Here is a 15629-nt window from a genome sequence, read left to right as displayed (position 1 = left end):
TACTATCAAAGCTGTGATCTTCATTTACACTGGCTGACAAGAAACTCTCCAAATCTAACTGAAATCTGTTCATGATCAAGAGAGAAAATGTCATCTCCAAGAACTGAGCATTTTGTAGATGCAGCTGTTTATTTTTTGGAGAAAAAGTCTTGCTGTCTGAGACTCAATAGAGCCAAGCTATTTTCCAGCCTAAATACAGAGTCTACATGGTGTTGTTGTATAAAAGATTTTTAGCAGCATGAGTTTGGAAAGGGTTTTTGTTACTTGCAGGATGAATACATGAGTCAGTGAAGGTCACTTCAGATGAGTGACACTTAAATCTTCATATTACACCATCATGTGTTTTGTATTTTACAGAAGAAAAAAAACAATTTTAGTCCCCATTCCTGCAAATACACACATGCTTAACCTTATGCTAGTGAGTAGTCTAATTGAGTTCCAATATATAAAGTTAAGCATGTGTATAAACAGTTGTAGGACTGGGGCCTTAGAAAATTTGTAGAGAGCTTTAGAAATCTTTACCATGTCTTATGTATCCCTCTACCTGTAAACCAGACTTTTTAGAACCATGTGATTAACTATACAGATCTCAAAAGGACAGAAATGATATTTCCTTGCAGGATCAGAGCATGTGTGTTTGTATGAATATGATATATGTGTGTGAAAGAGAGAGGGAGAAAATATGTGGGGATATTTCTATTGTCATAAAGTCTTCTGAATTCCCAGTGGGTGAGTTTATATCTACTGAATAAATAAGTTTAAAAAAAATCAAACTCTTTATTTCGGATTTACATTTGCAGTTGAGCTAATTAACCTGTTTAACTTTGAAATTAACATTTGTTTTTATTTTTAACATTTTTTGGCAGTTCACATTTAACCTCAGTCTAGACTTTTCTATTCTGGTTTTAAATATACAAAACAGAGTGCTTCTGCAGAGTTTGATTTTTTTTAAACTTATTTATTCAGTAGCTATAAACTCACCCACTGGGAATTCAGAAGACTTTATGACAATAGAAATATCCCCACATATTTTCTCCCTCTTCATTGTAATTACAATGCCCTCTTCTCTCTTTAAGGGGAGAGCAAAACTGTTCTACACAGTAAGGTCCCAATTCTGCAACAGAACCTACTAACTTGGAAACCTACAACCATGCAGATACCAATGATAACAGTGTGCCCTCCACATGGGCTCTGTCTGGTTGAGCTCAAGACAGGCATCTTAGGAGGCAATTTGATCATTGGTCTTTACCATCTTTTTTGTACAGAAGCAAAATTATGAACCCTATAAGTACTCAGTGGAACTGTGATTTGCATGTTCTTGAACAATGAATGAATTATTTACTGACTGGTCACATTAAGAATTGTCATGAGAATTAGTATTTGGTGTGCAACTGGGGCTCGGAACCTGCAAGCTGTCCCCATAAAAATTCTGCTTATTAGATGCATTTTCTGATCGTTCTTTTGGGTAACTAACTCTTAAAATTTGTAGAGTGCTTCTCCCCCACAGGTATTTAACTGAAGTCCCATTTCTATATTATGAGATTAATCTAATAAGATCAGAATGTGAAGATCTTGATTTCTCAGCTGCACACTCATAGGTCTTTTAAAGTTGGTATGACTCAGCTATAAAAACGATTTAACATCCTGACTACCTACATTAAATTGAGTGGGGGTTTTTTTGTTTTTTGTTTTTGTTTTTTTGTGTGAACTAGAAAAGTGTGCCAAAAGTATAAGGGTTAAATGATTTACCTCATCACTCTGTCATTTTTCACTTCTCCACCCCCTCCATTTAATTTAATTATAGATGTATATACATTAACTGACAGGGAGTCAGAGTAAAGTTTACATGACACTGAAAACATTTCTGATCCCAAAGTAGAGATTTTTTTTTCAGTCCACGAAGGCATTTTCCAGGCTGTATGGAAAAGTTTTTTAGTGGAGCCTGGTCCTGAGAAATACTGAACACCTGAAACTTTCGAATAAAGCAACTGGAGTTTCAGGGGCTGCACGTATCCCAAGATCAGGCCTCGTAAAAGAGAGTCATTATGTGTCCCTTCCTTTTCTGTAGCCTAACCACTGCTACAGTATCTCATTGTACCAGAAGTTTCCAAGGTCACCTCAGAACTAAAATCTGTTCTAAATTGTGCCTGTGTATTTACATTCAGAGGGCAGAAGCACTCTAATTAGAATCACAGAACTGATATTAGCCCTGTCTCTTACAGTTTTTCTTAAGGGCAAGAAATGTTTTTCTTGTAAACAAAGTCTTAGAGAAAGATCTGTAGAAATTTGATGACACACAGAAACAGCTTTACAATCAATGTTGAGGGTCACAGCCTCAAGATTAAGAAGTATGGCACTAGACTGCAGACAGATTCTAACTGCAGAGAAAGAGTATAGTAAATATTTCATACTGATTTTTTCCCTCTTATCACAGCACTGGAGAGCATGGAAGGATATTATTACAGAGACAATGTGTCCGTAGAAGAATTTCAAGCCCAGATTAATGCAGCGTCACTGGAAAAGGTCAAACAGTATAACCAGAAACTCAGGTAGGTAGTGAGCCAGTCTTCCCTATGGTGGCTATGTAGATTTATATTTTAAATTAACCTAAACCAGACTTTCTCAGATTGTGGTCCATGGAGCACTGGTAGCAGGGCCGGCTTTATGACCCGCGGGGCCTGATTCCAATACCGGGCGGCGGTCCGGGGCTTCAGCGTCACTTTGGTGGCGGGGAGTTGATTCCGGGTCTTCCGCGGCACCGAAGGACCCCCCACCAGCAAAATGCCGCTGAAGACCCCCAGAGCGGACCCCCGGCCGCTGAAATGCCACCAAAGACCCCCGTGTTGCCGGCACAGAGTGCCCGAGGAAAGCAACAGCGGGGTTCGTTGCCCGGTGTGCGTCGCGCCAATGAGCACACTAGGGTGGAGAAGCAATCAAAGTTTTATTTGAGATCTCAAAGCGGTGCAAGGAGACTTGGCATGTCTCAGATCAAGCACACCAACATAAGCAAGTTTTCTCTTTTTATACTTTACTGTAACTAAGCTCTTCCCTTTCCCCCCGCCTTCCCTCTTTCCCCCTCCCTTCCTCCTATAGTAGTTACATTAAGCAGTAGCGTTTATATTTAAGCAGTTAAGTCATCTTGGCGGCTATAAGTCTAGCTTGTTAGTAACTCTTCTGTGAACCGTTATCTTGTCCTTTTCCCTTTGATCTGTTATTTTGCCTTTCAGCCAGAAGCATGCAGGCCTTATTACAACCGCTTTATACCGGTTTGAGCAGTGTTGCAACTGATAACTGACTGTTACACATTCCATTCTCTGTTGCTGACTTGTTAGGTCGATTAAAGTTCAAACATGGAGGAGCTTTGCTTCATTTAGGCCTAGTGCAGGAAGGCTTCATCGACACTCGTGGTCTTCCACCCTCACGAGTTGCCTAGGGGTTATGCCTAGTGACACCAACACCCGGAACGGACCCCCCAACGCCAAAATGCCGCCGAAGACCCCTGAAGCGGGGCCCTCTTAGGCGCGTCGCCCGATTCTGGGGAATCGGCTTAAAGCCGGCCCTGACTGGTAGTTCACAGTCACCGGCTGGTCTCATGGTTCTGGCTCTCCTCCTTGCATTGCTAAATTGCATTGAAAGACAAGTGAAAATAATGAAATTGTTTCCTAATATTTTTCCCTGTACACTATTAGTATAGTTGCTGCAAGGTTGTTATTTGATTGCATATGAGAAGGGAACAGTCTGGGTGATCACAAAAGTAATGGAAAGTGATATCTGAGCCAACCTCTCTTATAAGCACCCACATATGTAAAAATTTGAGAACCCCAATCAATACTCACAATTCTTTATAATGTAGGGAAAATGACTTAGCAAAATGTTAAAGACAAGAAATGATTCCCTTAAAATATTTTGTAACAGAACTAAAAATTTCTATTGTAATTCTGTGGAAATATTATTTTTATAAAAATATTAGGTTTACATTTGATGGGGGAGGTGCATGGGAGGGATTAATATACAGATTGTCCCACAACTTTTAAAGGTGGGTGTGAACATCCAACACTTAGTGGGAGTTTTTGCATAATGGGTTTAGATTCAGGTTAATCTCTAGTTTATTTTCTAGTAAATCTAGAAAACTATAATACCATTTCAGTGCATATACTCAAGCAATTCAAGAAATAATCTATCAGTTTCAGTTTAAAGTAAGATTGAAATGCCTCACGTAGGACAATCTAGAGTTTTTGTGCATACCAGTTAAATTAATATCTACCTTGAGATGAACACCATAAACTGGTATACTTAAATTCCCTAAAGGACACTGATAAATGCTATATTGCTATATCATGAGTTACAGCTGTATTTGGTTAATGAATTGATGTATTGATATCAGCATTGTTAAATATTATAAGCTAATTTTGTAGGTTTATTTACTTAATTTCTACAGAACAGGATTTAACAGCCCATGCAGTTTTCCTGGAAGCTCAATACCAGCGTGTCAACAAAAAAAGAAAAATAAACATGGGTATTTGCTTCAATTGCAACCAAGAGATATGCACATGCACTGTACAGTGTGCATAAAAAGATCACAAGATGGTGCATTCTAGTGATCACAAGATGGTGTATTCCATGAGGAAATAACATCCAGTGGAATTTTTCTTACAGAAAAATTTCTGCTTTTATTTATGTGTAAAGTAATGTAACAAGCCTAGGAGAATAGATATTAGGCGTTTTCACTGCATTTGTGGAAGCCATTTCTCTGAGTAGGCTATATTTGTAGATGAATTTTAAAAAGGCTCACTGGAAAATCAAGAATGCAGTAAAATTGTGGCTTTTTGTTTTTCTAGCTTCATGAGGCTGATGAAATCTGTAATGGTATCTGGTTCCCATTAGCTCTGAGAAGGTGGGCGGCTTTTAAAAGAAGAAATGAGAAGTGGGGGAAAGAACGATGAGATAAAGATGTAGGAGAAAGGGGAAGGAGGAGGAAAGAGAACACATTCATCCTGTCCAAACTTTTCTTAAAGTGACAGTACTTGGATAGGGAACAGTGAGCAGTATTAAAAAAAGAGTGAAGATCCCAGTATTAAATGTACAGTTCCTTCCACTCACCATTTTCAAGAGAGGGTCTCTGTGCTTTTCTTCTGAAAATATGTCTAGGTGTACATAGTGTTCTTCTGTTTTACCTCATTGATGGACTTTCAGAAATTCCTTTAGGAGTTTGTAAAAGATATTCAATAAAAATTGTGCATTTCCTTTCTGTTTACTATATCTGTGTCTCTGCACTTTTAACCCAACTATCATTATAATAATTAGGCACCCTATTGCATTCACTCTTCTCTTGTTTCATTTACTGTCATCCAGGAGCATGTTCTCAGTTTCTTCTACTGGTTCGTTTATTGTGGAAGTACTTGTGTGAAACATGGGTTCTGCAGCTTTCTCTGACCATGGCAACACATGGGCTAGCTGAGGCCAGCCTTTCACTGAAGAAGTTCTGTTTCCAAATTACTTGGCTCTTACACCAGCGGCACAAGACAGCTAGTTGAGGAGGTTTACTATCCAAGGGCCTGACCTAAAGCTTACTGAAATCAATGGCAAAAATCTCACTCACTTAATTGGCCTAAAAGTGCTGATGCTGCCTGATCCTACTTAGCTTGTGTGAGCTGGAAAGAGCACAGAACAAGGTGGCTACTGCTGTGCATTATTATGTTCTTCCTATCTTAGTTCCTGCTGCAGCTTTAATGAGATAACAGTACTCTTAAGGCCATCTTTACGCACAAACCTGACCGGTGGCCAATCTCTAGGACAATACTTTTTCAAAAAGTCATGATTAAACAGTCAAGATTTACCAAAAATTTCATAGGGGTGTCGAGTGGGTCTTTTGTATTCTCAGTATAGGAAAAAAACCCTGTTATGTCCAATACTAATGTGGTAAGTGTTTGTAAGTGCTGACTTTTTAATTGTGATCATACCACATCCCATAAATGAGGGACAAGGGAGCTTCAGGAATTAACTGCATATGTAATATAATGTGAAAATAGAGTACAAGAAATCCAGAAAAGCAGATGCTAATATTCTTGTTCTGCCAGTTGCTAGTCAGAATAGGTGTTTGGCTACGAGACTCTAATAAAGTAACTATAGCAGCAAAACTCAGTGACATTTGGATAATAGTTCTCAAAGAAAACCATAAAATTGAAATTAAATATCTCATGGAAATGTATGCATGCTCCCTGGAAGTTCTGGAAGTATAACTTTTAACTCTGCAGGTAGTAGAATCTACTAGGGCTGTCAAATGATTTAAAAAAAATATTTGCAATTAATTGCAGTTTTAATCACACCGTTAAACAATAATAGAACACCAATTTAAATTTATTAGAAATATTTTTGGATGTTTTCTACATTTTCAAATATATTGATTTCAATTACAGTACAGAATACAAAGTGTACAGTGCTCACTTCATATGAGTATTTTTTATTACAAGTATTTGCACTGTAAAAAAGATAAAAGAAATAAGAGAGTATGCTTTATTCATCATACATAACAGGAAGGTTGAGTCCATGCTTTAATTGCAAAACACAATCTTAATGATGGAACTCTGACCAGCTTCTTCATAATATCACCAGTGATATAGCAGATATGTTGGCCTAGATACAAAACTGCTCTCTTTGACTCTGAGTTGGGCAGTCATAAAACTTTAATCTTTTACAGTTCTTGTTTTTAGGCTTTTGCAAGTACTATATATCAAGACTGAAACATAAATCATAGGATTTTCATGAGGAAGCTATAGTACAAAATGTGTATGGGGGAAGGATAGAACCTCTCTCCATCTTTCTTATTTAACTCAACCCTAGCAGTTTTAATCAAATCACTACTATAAGAAACTTATAATTTTAGTGCAGTGAAGTATTAGAGTTGCTACAGAATTCCAGAAAAGATGCATCAACACGTAGGAAAACCTTTATCTGTGGAAAGCTGTTACTTCAGAAGTAAATAAATAAAACTATGATTTTTTTAAAAACAAATTTTAACATCTGCACCATACTCATTCTTAATGGGTGTACATTTATTTTTCACACTGCTAGCCAGATTGCATTTATTTTTATAGTTAACCAAGTGTCGCCATTTGTTTCCCTGACACTTGCAGGGAAAAAAATTCTATTTGCAAATTGGGAAGGTGGTGACAGTTGCCAGCATTGTAAATTTATTCTGACCTAAAGGTTTCTTAATGAGATGTTGCGCAACCAGAAGAAAGCAATTAAGTCAGCAAAGATTTTAAACATTTTTATTACTATATGTTTGATAACTCAGCAGTTATCTTCTAAGTTAGAAGAAGAATATAAAGAGCTTACTGTTGTTAATGCCACAGAATGCTGCTGCTCAGTGCTGCTGTTCTTGGAGTTTTGATGTCAGCTGCACTAGCAAACAGTGCTCCATGTTAATTCAGTAGAACTCAATGTTATTCATAAGAAAGACCACAGGCTCGGTTCAGTGGCGAAGGCACTTGGCCAGGTTTATTGTTGGCAAAGCACGGTACTGGTGCCCTGTCCAATGGGTCACAGGGACACTAATACATGTATGCCTGTGATAAGGTAAAGGCCCACTAGGGTCCTATCCCCTTGACCTATACAAAGTTGCCCCTCGTATGACTTCTTTTATACACTGATACAAGACAGTTACCCATTACACTCCAGATGTTGTTAGTTACCACTCTTATAACTTGTGCCTGCTAGTTCGAACAAAACATCCTCATCTATTATCCTGTCATCCCATCCTAATCTTACAAAGGGTCAGTGTATTCCTGTACAGTCACTTGGAAATTTGTTTACATCGTTACTTGAGAACTCTGGGTATTCTTGCACCATCCTCTCCAGTCAGGGAAGTGCTTCCTTCATTAGCCAATTCCTGCTGTGTTACTATTCTACCAAGGCCAGACCTACTCCAGTTCACATCTTTTGGTTCACATTTTTAGTTATGCCTAAAGCTCCAGCAAGGCCTACACTCATATGCCTTAGTGATACAGTAGCTGATATATAAGTGACCTCATCCCATCTCCTGATGTCCCTCGTGCCCAGTCTTCTTCTTAACCTCTCACTTACTTCTGACTCTTTCCCTTCACAATACAAGCATATGCTAGTCTCTCCCATCTTAAAAAATACCTTGAGTAGAGCTAAGCATTTTTTCCAGCAAATAATTATTGACCAAAAATACATTTTTTGGTCAAATGACATCATTTGCAAATTCAAGTCAAATTCAGCTAATAGTTTTTGGTCTAATTAAAAAAAATGAAAACAATGTTCTTCAAAAAGTCTAAATGGTCCATTTTGATATTTTTAAATGAAATGCTTCAACTTTTTGTTTCAAAACAACATTTTGCTTTGAAATTTAGCTAGATTCATAAAAAAAATGTACACAGACAACAAAAGTGCTCCCCTCTCAGCCTATGCAGGCTCTGCTGTCCCTCTGCAGGTAAACGATAGGCATGCTCCAATTCCTGAGCCGTCCAAGCATCTCCCTGAAGTGTCCAGCCCTTGTTGCGCTGGATACTCACAGTACTCACAGATTCGCTGCTCCCAAAGAAGCAGTAGACTCAGCTTACTGGCTTTGCCCAGGTCACCGCTCCTTGTAACAAACAGCACTTAGATATGTTTATAGTGAAAATAAGGAAAAGTTTATTTAACAAAGAGGAGAGATTCAAATAACAGCAAGTAGAAATATTGGAAACAAATGGTTACATATAAAATCAGAACATGCATTCTAGAGCCTAAACTTATTTAACTAGATATTTTCACATTATATAGAGCAAAGCTCTTCCCAGAGTCCTTCTAGCATTTTTCATCCAAGGCCGGCTGTCATCCTTTTTTTTATTAGACAGAATATGCTGCCAGCTTGTCCCCTGGGTAGAGGATACTGTGTCTCTTTTGCAACTCCTGATCTATCAAAATAGTACTCTGATCTTTATTAATAAACCAGACACTCTCCTGCTGTGTGTTCCTTCCTGTAGATTTCGCAGTCTCTTGTTAATTTCACAGTCTTGATTAGCTGGTGGCTCAGTATGCAAATAGACTTACATTGTGAGACACACAATGCACAATGACCAGAGATGAACTAAACATCTACTATCCCCTGCCTGAACAGGATCTGTCTGAGACATGTCACCTGTGGGGACCTGCCTTTAATGTCCAGCCTTTAAGAACATAATTTCCAGTATAGATGCATAACTTTTTAAGTGTTATCTGTACACATGTTCCACAATGATTATGATGACCAGTGAGCTACTGGCTCTGAATAGAGAATTTTCATGACACTCTTTGGTGAATTATTGTGCATATACTTGACCCAAGGGATCCCTGTAAAATTCTGTACCTCTCTGTGCTCTCTGCCAGTTGTCACAACGAGGTTCCTGGGTCACAGTTCAACAGAGCTCTCTCCTTGGTTCGCTTCTCTTCCCCTCTCCATGCCTTGTGTCTGCGTAATCTCATCCACAAACACAAATTCAACTACGACTCACTGATCTGACTCTATTCTAGACCTGTTTCCTTCTGGCCAAACCAAAATCTCAGCCTGTGTCTCTGACATTTCCTCACGGATGTCTAGCAGTCAGCTCTTGCTCAACGTGGCTAAAATAGAGCTCCTGATCATCCTCCCGAAGCCGTTCCTCCTACCTCCTTTCTCCATCACTGTGGACAACATAACCATTGTGCCAGTCACTCGGTCCCATAACCAGAATGTGATCTTTGACTTCGACCTCTCTCTAAGTTGTCACCTCCAGACTATGTTTAAAGCTTGCTGATTCTTTCTGCATTGTATCTTTACATTCTTCTTTGAGTGCTTGCTTATGTCCATTCCAATAGGTGAGTGTGCGCGCCGCGTGCACGATCGTTGGAAGGTTTTTCCCCTAGTGGTAACCATCGGGTCAGCTGTGGAGCCCCCTGGAGTGGCACCTTCATGGTGGTGTATATAGGACACTGCCGCCCTGCCGCCTACTCAGTTCCTTCTTAATGCCAGTGATGGTCATTGGAGCTTCCTTTAGTCTCTTGCTTTGCAAGTGCCTACTTAATGGTTACCTTCTAGTTAGTTGTAAATAGTTCTTGAAAGTAGTAGTTTAATAGTAGTTATAGTTAGCCTCTTTCAGGGAGTCCCCCCCCACCAGCTCCCCTGGCCGAGGTATGCCTCGGTCTCAGCGGTTTAAATCCTATGAACACTGTGGGAAGCCTTAAGTGCCTGGGTGAGGGCCATCAAATAGATACTTGCTCCATTTGCAGGAGCTTTAGACCCAGGATGAAGAGTGAGTGGGACTATCGCCTCAAGCTCCTTTTAATGGAGGAGGCTCTTCACCCTCAGCCAGCACCGGAAGCGGCACTGGCAACATCGGAGCGTATTTTGTACTGGCTTCAGTACGGGATGCCTCAGCACTGAAAAAAAGACTCCTCCAGGGAGTGTAGACACTGCTCCCCGGCTCACAAAGCAGGTTTGAGCATGCAGCACTACTCTCAGTCCCCAGTGTCGCATAAGAAGAAGAAGAAGAAGGCGGAGAGGGGTTGGTCCCCCATCAGGAAACAGCACAGGGATCCCAGCGGGGTGTGTCCTATGTCAGGGCACCCACAGCCTGGCCCTTAGATCTTGGCACTGTCGACTCTGGTCCTGACAGGGGCTCCATCGAGTCTGGTGCTTGTGGACTCCCCATCTTGGGAGGAGCTGGAGGACAAGATTGATCTTCCCTCCACACCAGATACCTTATTGCCTTGACGGCACAGTCCCCGGCCCTGTAGGCACGACCACTGGCACCGGTCCAGGCAGCGTCGCGAGGTCCAGCACCGGCGATGGCACAATCTACTGCACCTTTTGCAGCACTGATGGTGGCACCACCACCCATTCAACACCGGGGCAAGCCAACGATGCTACGGCGCTGCTCCTCGTCACCATGGTACCATTCCCCAGCACCATCGGGCTCCACCCCTCCATGGTCTTGCTCAGACTGTTCGTCGGACTTTGATACTGAGTCGTCGATCTCTCAACATAGTTGGTCGGTACTGTCCGAGCACTGCAGATCATGGGACGTGCTGGCACTGGTGGTATCCTGGCCCCCACAATGGCAGGGCCCGGTACGGTGGCCCTTTTGGACTCCTTGGGCCTACCGTCATGTTCAAGGGCAGGGGTCCAGAGCTATGTCCATGGTGTCCACGCCCTGTGCTCCTACTTCAGCCACATCGGTGCTGCACCATACTTCCACAGCACCTGAAGACCCCCCATGTGACAAGGACCCTGGGTCTTTGCAAGTGGGTGCAACTCTTGAGCCAGCACCCCATGTGGGTACCAGCGCCACAGTCCGCCCCAAATAGAGCAGACGTACCCAAGCCACACTCCAGGGAGTCTGAGGGTCAGGAGGACCTGGTCCCACAGGCCTCATCATCCTCTTCACTGGATGAGGCGGTGGCTGGCACCTCTACCACCACACTCCCTGCGATGGAAAATAGGGTGCACCAGGAACCTTCTTAGGAGGGTGGCCCAAAACTTACACCTTCAGGCTGAGGAGGTGCCAGAAGACTTGGACCCAATGTTGGACATTCTTGCCCCAGAGGGTCCTTCTAGGGTAGTGTTGCCCCTTATAAATACCGTGTAAAGCACCACAAAGGTGCTATGGCAGACCCCGGCCTCCATATCTCCTATGGCCAAAGGGGTGGAAAGGAGGTACTGTATTTTGTGCCGCAGAAGGGGTATGAACACGTTTTTACCCACCCTCAGCCTGGAACATTAGTGGTGGATGGGATGAGCCACAAAGAGCGGCAAGGTCAACCGGGTCCTGCCCCAAAGTCATGGACCTTTTTGGCTGTAAAGTCTACTCGACCAGGGGGCTCCAGCTTTGCGTTGCTAATCAGCAAGCGGTGCTCAGCTGCTATGCCTTCAATTCTTGGAGAGCGCTTGCTAAGTTCCAGCAATTGCTCCTGTCAGACTCATGCCCGGAGTTCGCGGCACTTCTTGAGGAGGCCTAAGTGTGTCAAGGACCTCCCTCCAGGCTGCCCTATACACAGCTGACTTTGAGGCTTAGACCATGGCCACAGCAATCACCATGAGATGGAGCGCCTGGTTACAGGTTTCAGGCATACCCCCGGAGGTCCAGAACACCATTCAGTACCTGCCCTTTGACCCTGCGGGCTTGTTTGCCAAGAACATGGACTCCCGCTTGCATTGTCTGAAAGACTCAAGGGTGACATTGAAGTCCCTGGGGATCCACACTCCCGCACCCCAAAGGTAGGCCTTCAAACCCCAGCCCCACCTCCCGCTTCTACTCTGGACCCCCAAGGCAGGACTCAGCCAGGAGAAGAGGCAGGAATAATAGGAGGCGCCAGTCGCAGTCCTCCTCAGGCCAAGGTCAGGTCTCATCCAAACAGCCCCCAGGGCCAAAACCTAACTTTTGAAGGTGCACCCAAGGACGGAGCACCAGGACTCAATCCGGATTCTTCCCTTCCCTTTGTGAACTGGCTATCCCACTTCTACCGTGCTTGGTCCCATATCACAACAGATCGCTGGGTTCTGAGCATGATAGGGTGGGATATTCTATCCAGTTCTTTTCCCTCCCGCCTTCCCACCCACCTTCCCCATCCCTCTCCAGGGACCTTTCTCACAAGCAACTCCTTCTCCAGGAGGTGCAATCGCTCCTCGGTCTGGGAGCAATAGAGGAGGTTCCTCAGGAGTTCGGGGCAAGAGATTTTACTCCCGATATTTCCTTATCCCCAAGGCCAAGGGCGGACTGCGACCTATTCTGGGTCTTTGACCTCAATGCATTCATCAAGAAAGCCAGGTTTCACAAGGTCTCCCTCGCCTCTATCATTCCTTCGCTGGATCCGGGGGACTGGTACTCTGCCCTCAACATGCAGAACGCTTACTTCCATATCTCTGTTATCCCAGCCCTGATGGTTTCTTCGCTTTGTGGCCAGTGGCCAGCACTAACAGTTCACGGTGCTCCCGTTTGGGCTTTCGATGGCTCCCAGGGTGTTCACGAAGTGCATGGCAGTTGTGGCAGCCTTCCTCTGTAAACGTCAGGTACAAATATTCCTGTACCTGGACGACGGGCTCATCAAGGCCAAGTCGCAAGCACAAGTGGAGGTGCATGTGGCCCTGGCCTGCACCACATTCCTCAGTCTGGGCCTCATACTAAACATGCCCAAATCCATGCTGGTCCCTACACAGAGAATAGAGTTCATAGCGGCTCTCTTGGACTCTGTGCAAGCCGGGCATCCCTGCCCAAGCCACACTTCCAAGCCCTCAGGGACATTATCGAGAACCTCCGCCAGTTCCCCACAACAACGGCCAGAAACTGTATGAAGCTTCTGGGATATATGGCGGTGTGCACATACATGGTCCACTATGCCAGACTACGTCTCAGACCCCTCCAGGTGTGGTTGGCTCAAGTGTACAGACTCAGCCGAGACCCACGGGACAGGATAGTTACCCTTCCATTCTCGAGTTGCTACTCTGGTGGCTACGGCCGCAAGTGGTCTGTGCGGGAGTTCCCTTTGCCAAACCGCAACCTCCCATGTCGCTGGTCATGGATGCCTCGCCACTAGGGTGGGGAGCGCGCCTAGGCAGTATCAGACCTCAAGGCCTATGGTCGCAGGCAGAACTATCACTGCACATTAACGTGCGGGAGTTGAGGGCAGTCTGTCTGGCATACCAAGCATTCCAGAATCACCTTTGAGGCAGATGTGTGTCAGTGCTCACAGACAACACTACAGGAATGTTTTATATAAACAAACTGGGTGGTGCTCGCTCCTCTCTTGTGCTAGGAAGCCCTAGAGGTTTGGGAATTTTGCATCGCCAACTCGATACACATACAAGCATTGTACCTCCCGGGGGCGCAGAAGGAGCTAGCTGACCGACTCAGCCACTCGTTCCTCAGTCACAAATGGTTCCTCAGGCTGGACAATACCCTTTCAGTTTTCCAGAAGTGGGGCTTTCCCCGCATAGATCTGTTTTGTGACACAGAGCAACAGGAAGTGCCAGTGGTTCTGCTCCTTTCTGAACCACACCCCAGGCTCCATCACAGACACTTTTCACCTCACGTGGATGAGTCACATGCTCTATGCATTCCCACCCTTCCCTCTCATACAGAGTCCTCCTCAAGGTCCGCCAGGACAGGGCTTTGTTGATCCTCATAGTGCCTGCATGGCCCCACCAGGACTGATTCACCACGCTGTTAAGCCTGTCAGTCGACAGACCAGTAACCCTTCCCTTATGTCCGGACCTCATCACTCAGGACCTCATGGCTCCAGCACCCCAATGTGGAGTCCCTCCACCTCGCGGTGTGGAAATTCCATGGTTGAACCTGTTGGAGCTCCAATGTTCGGACTCAGTGAGAAAAGTTCTCCTGGGAAGTAGGAAATCTTCCACCCAAGCCATGTATCTGGCAAAGTGGAAGCGATTTTCTATTTGGTCCCTGCAGAAGGGTATCCCACAGCAGCAAGTGCCAATTCCCCTCGTTTTGGACTACTTACTGGACCTGAAGCAACATCATCTATTAAAATGCACCTGGCCACCCTCTCAGCCTTCAACCCAGGGGCAGTCAGTAGATCAGTCTTCGGAAACCCCATGGTGGGCCTTGAGGCTTGGACAGGCTTTACACTCCCACACCCCCAGTGCGGCAGCCCATTCCCCAGTGGGACCTCAACCTAGTCTTGTCCGGGCTCATGGGCCCTCCATTTGAGCCCATGGCCACCTTTCCTTTCTCTTACCTCTCTTGGAAGGTTGCCTTTCTGGTGGCTATAACATCAGCCAGAAGGGTGTCTGAGCTCAAAGCGCTTACCTCCGAGCCCCCCACCATCTTTTACAAAGACAAGGTTCAGTTGCGTCCTCACCCTGCGTTTCTATCCAAGGTGGTCTCCCAGTTTCATGTGAATCAGGACATATTTTTACCAGTCTTCTTCCTTAAGCCTCATGCCACTGGCAGAGAGCGGATGTCAAGCATACCCTAGCCTTCTACATTGAATGCACAAAGCCATTTCGGAGGTCACCACAGCTCTTTATTGCAATCGCTGAAAGGATGAGAGGGCTTCCCATCTCATCCCAGTGCATTTTGTCATGGATCACGTCCTGCATTAGAATGTGCTATGACCTGGACAAAGTTCTGCCCCCGCCGTTGATGGCACACTCTACAAGAGCTCAGGCTTTGTCCACAGCTTTCCTCACGTATGTCCCTGTTCAAGACATATGCAAGGCAGCAACATGGTCTTCCATGCACACCTTCACGTTACACTACGCCATCACCCAACAAGTGAGGAATGATACAGCATTTGGCAGGGCAGTCCTACAATCAGAAACCAGGTGAACTCTGACTCCTCCTCCAGAGAAACTGCTTGGGAGCCACCTATTTGGAATGGACATGAACAAGCACTCGAAGAAGAAAAATGGCTACCTACCTCTCGTAACTGTTTTTCTTCGAGCTGTGTTGCTCATGTCCATTCCAAATCCCACCCGCCTCCCCTCTGTCAAAGTCTTCTGGCAAGAAGGAACTGAGCAGGCGGCGGGTTGGCAGTGTCCTATATACACCGCCATGAGGGCGCCGCTCCCGGGGGCTCCACAGCCAACCCGACGGGTACCGCTAGGGGAAAAACATATGTGCACACACATCTATTAGAATGGACAT

At 44.4% G+C, this 15629-nt stretch overlaps 1 protein-coding gene across 2 annotated transcripts in view; it reads left to right on the top strand.

Moving 5' to 3' along the window:
• Positions 1-15629, top strand: part of PREX2 (phosphatidylinositol-3,4,5-trisphosphate dependent Rac exchange factor 2) — a 280651-nt gene that overhangs the window by 202692 nt on the left and 62330 nt on the right. For both annotated transcript variants that reach the window (XM_054020338.1, XM_054020337.1), the window contains exon 35: positions 2435-2549. In XM_054020338.1, coding sequence (XP_053876313.1) covers positions 2435-2549 — 115 coding nt within the window. The remainder of the gene's footprint in view (positions 1-2434; positions 2550-15629) is intronic.

The sequence above is a fragment of the Malaclemys terrapin genome, chromosome 2 (genome assembly GCF_027887155.1).
Source record: "Malaclemys terrapin pileata isolate rMalTer1 chromosome 2, rMalTer1.hap1, whole genome shotgun sequence".
NCBI classification, from domain to species: Eukaryota; Metazoa; Chordata; order Testudines; family Emydidae; genus Malaclemys; species Malaclemys terrapin.
The sequence above is the reverse complement of the archived record's forward strand: the minus strand, read 5'-3'. Positions and strand labels throughout refer to the sequence as shown.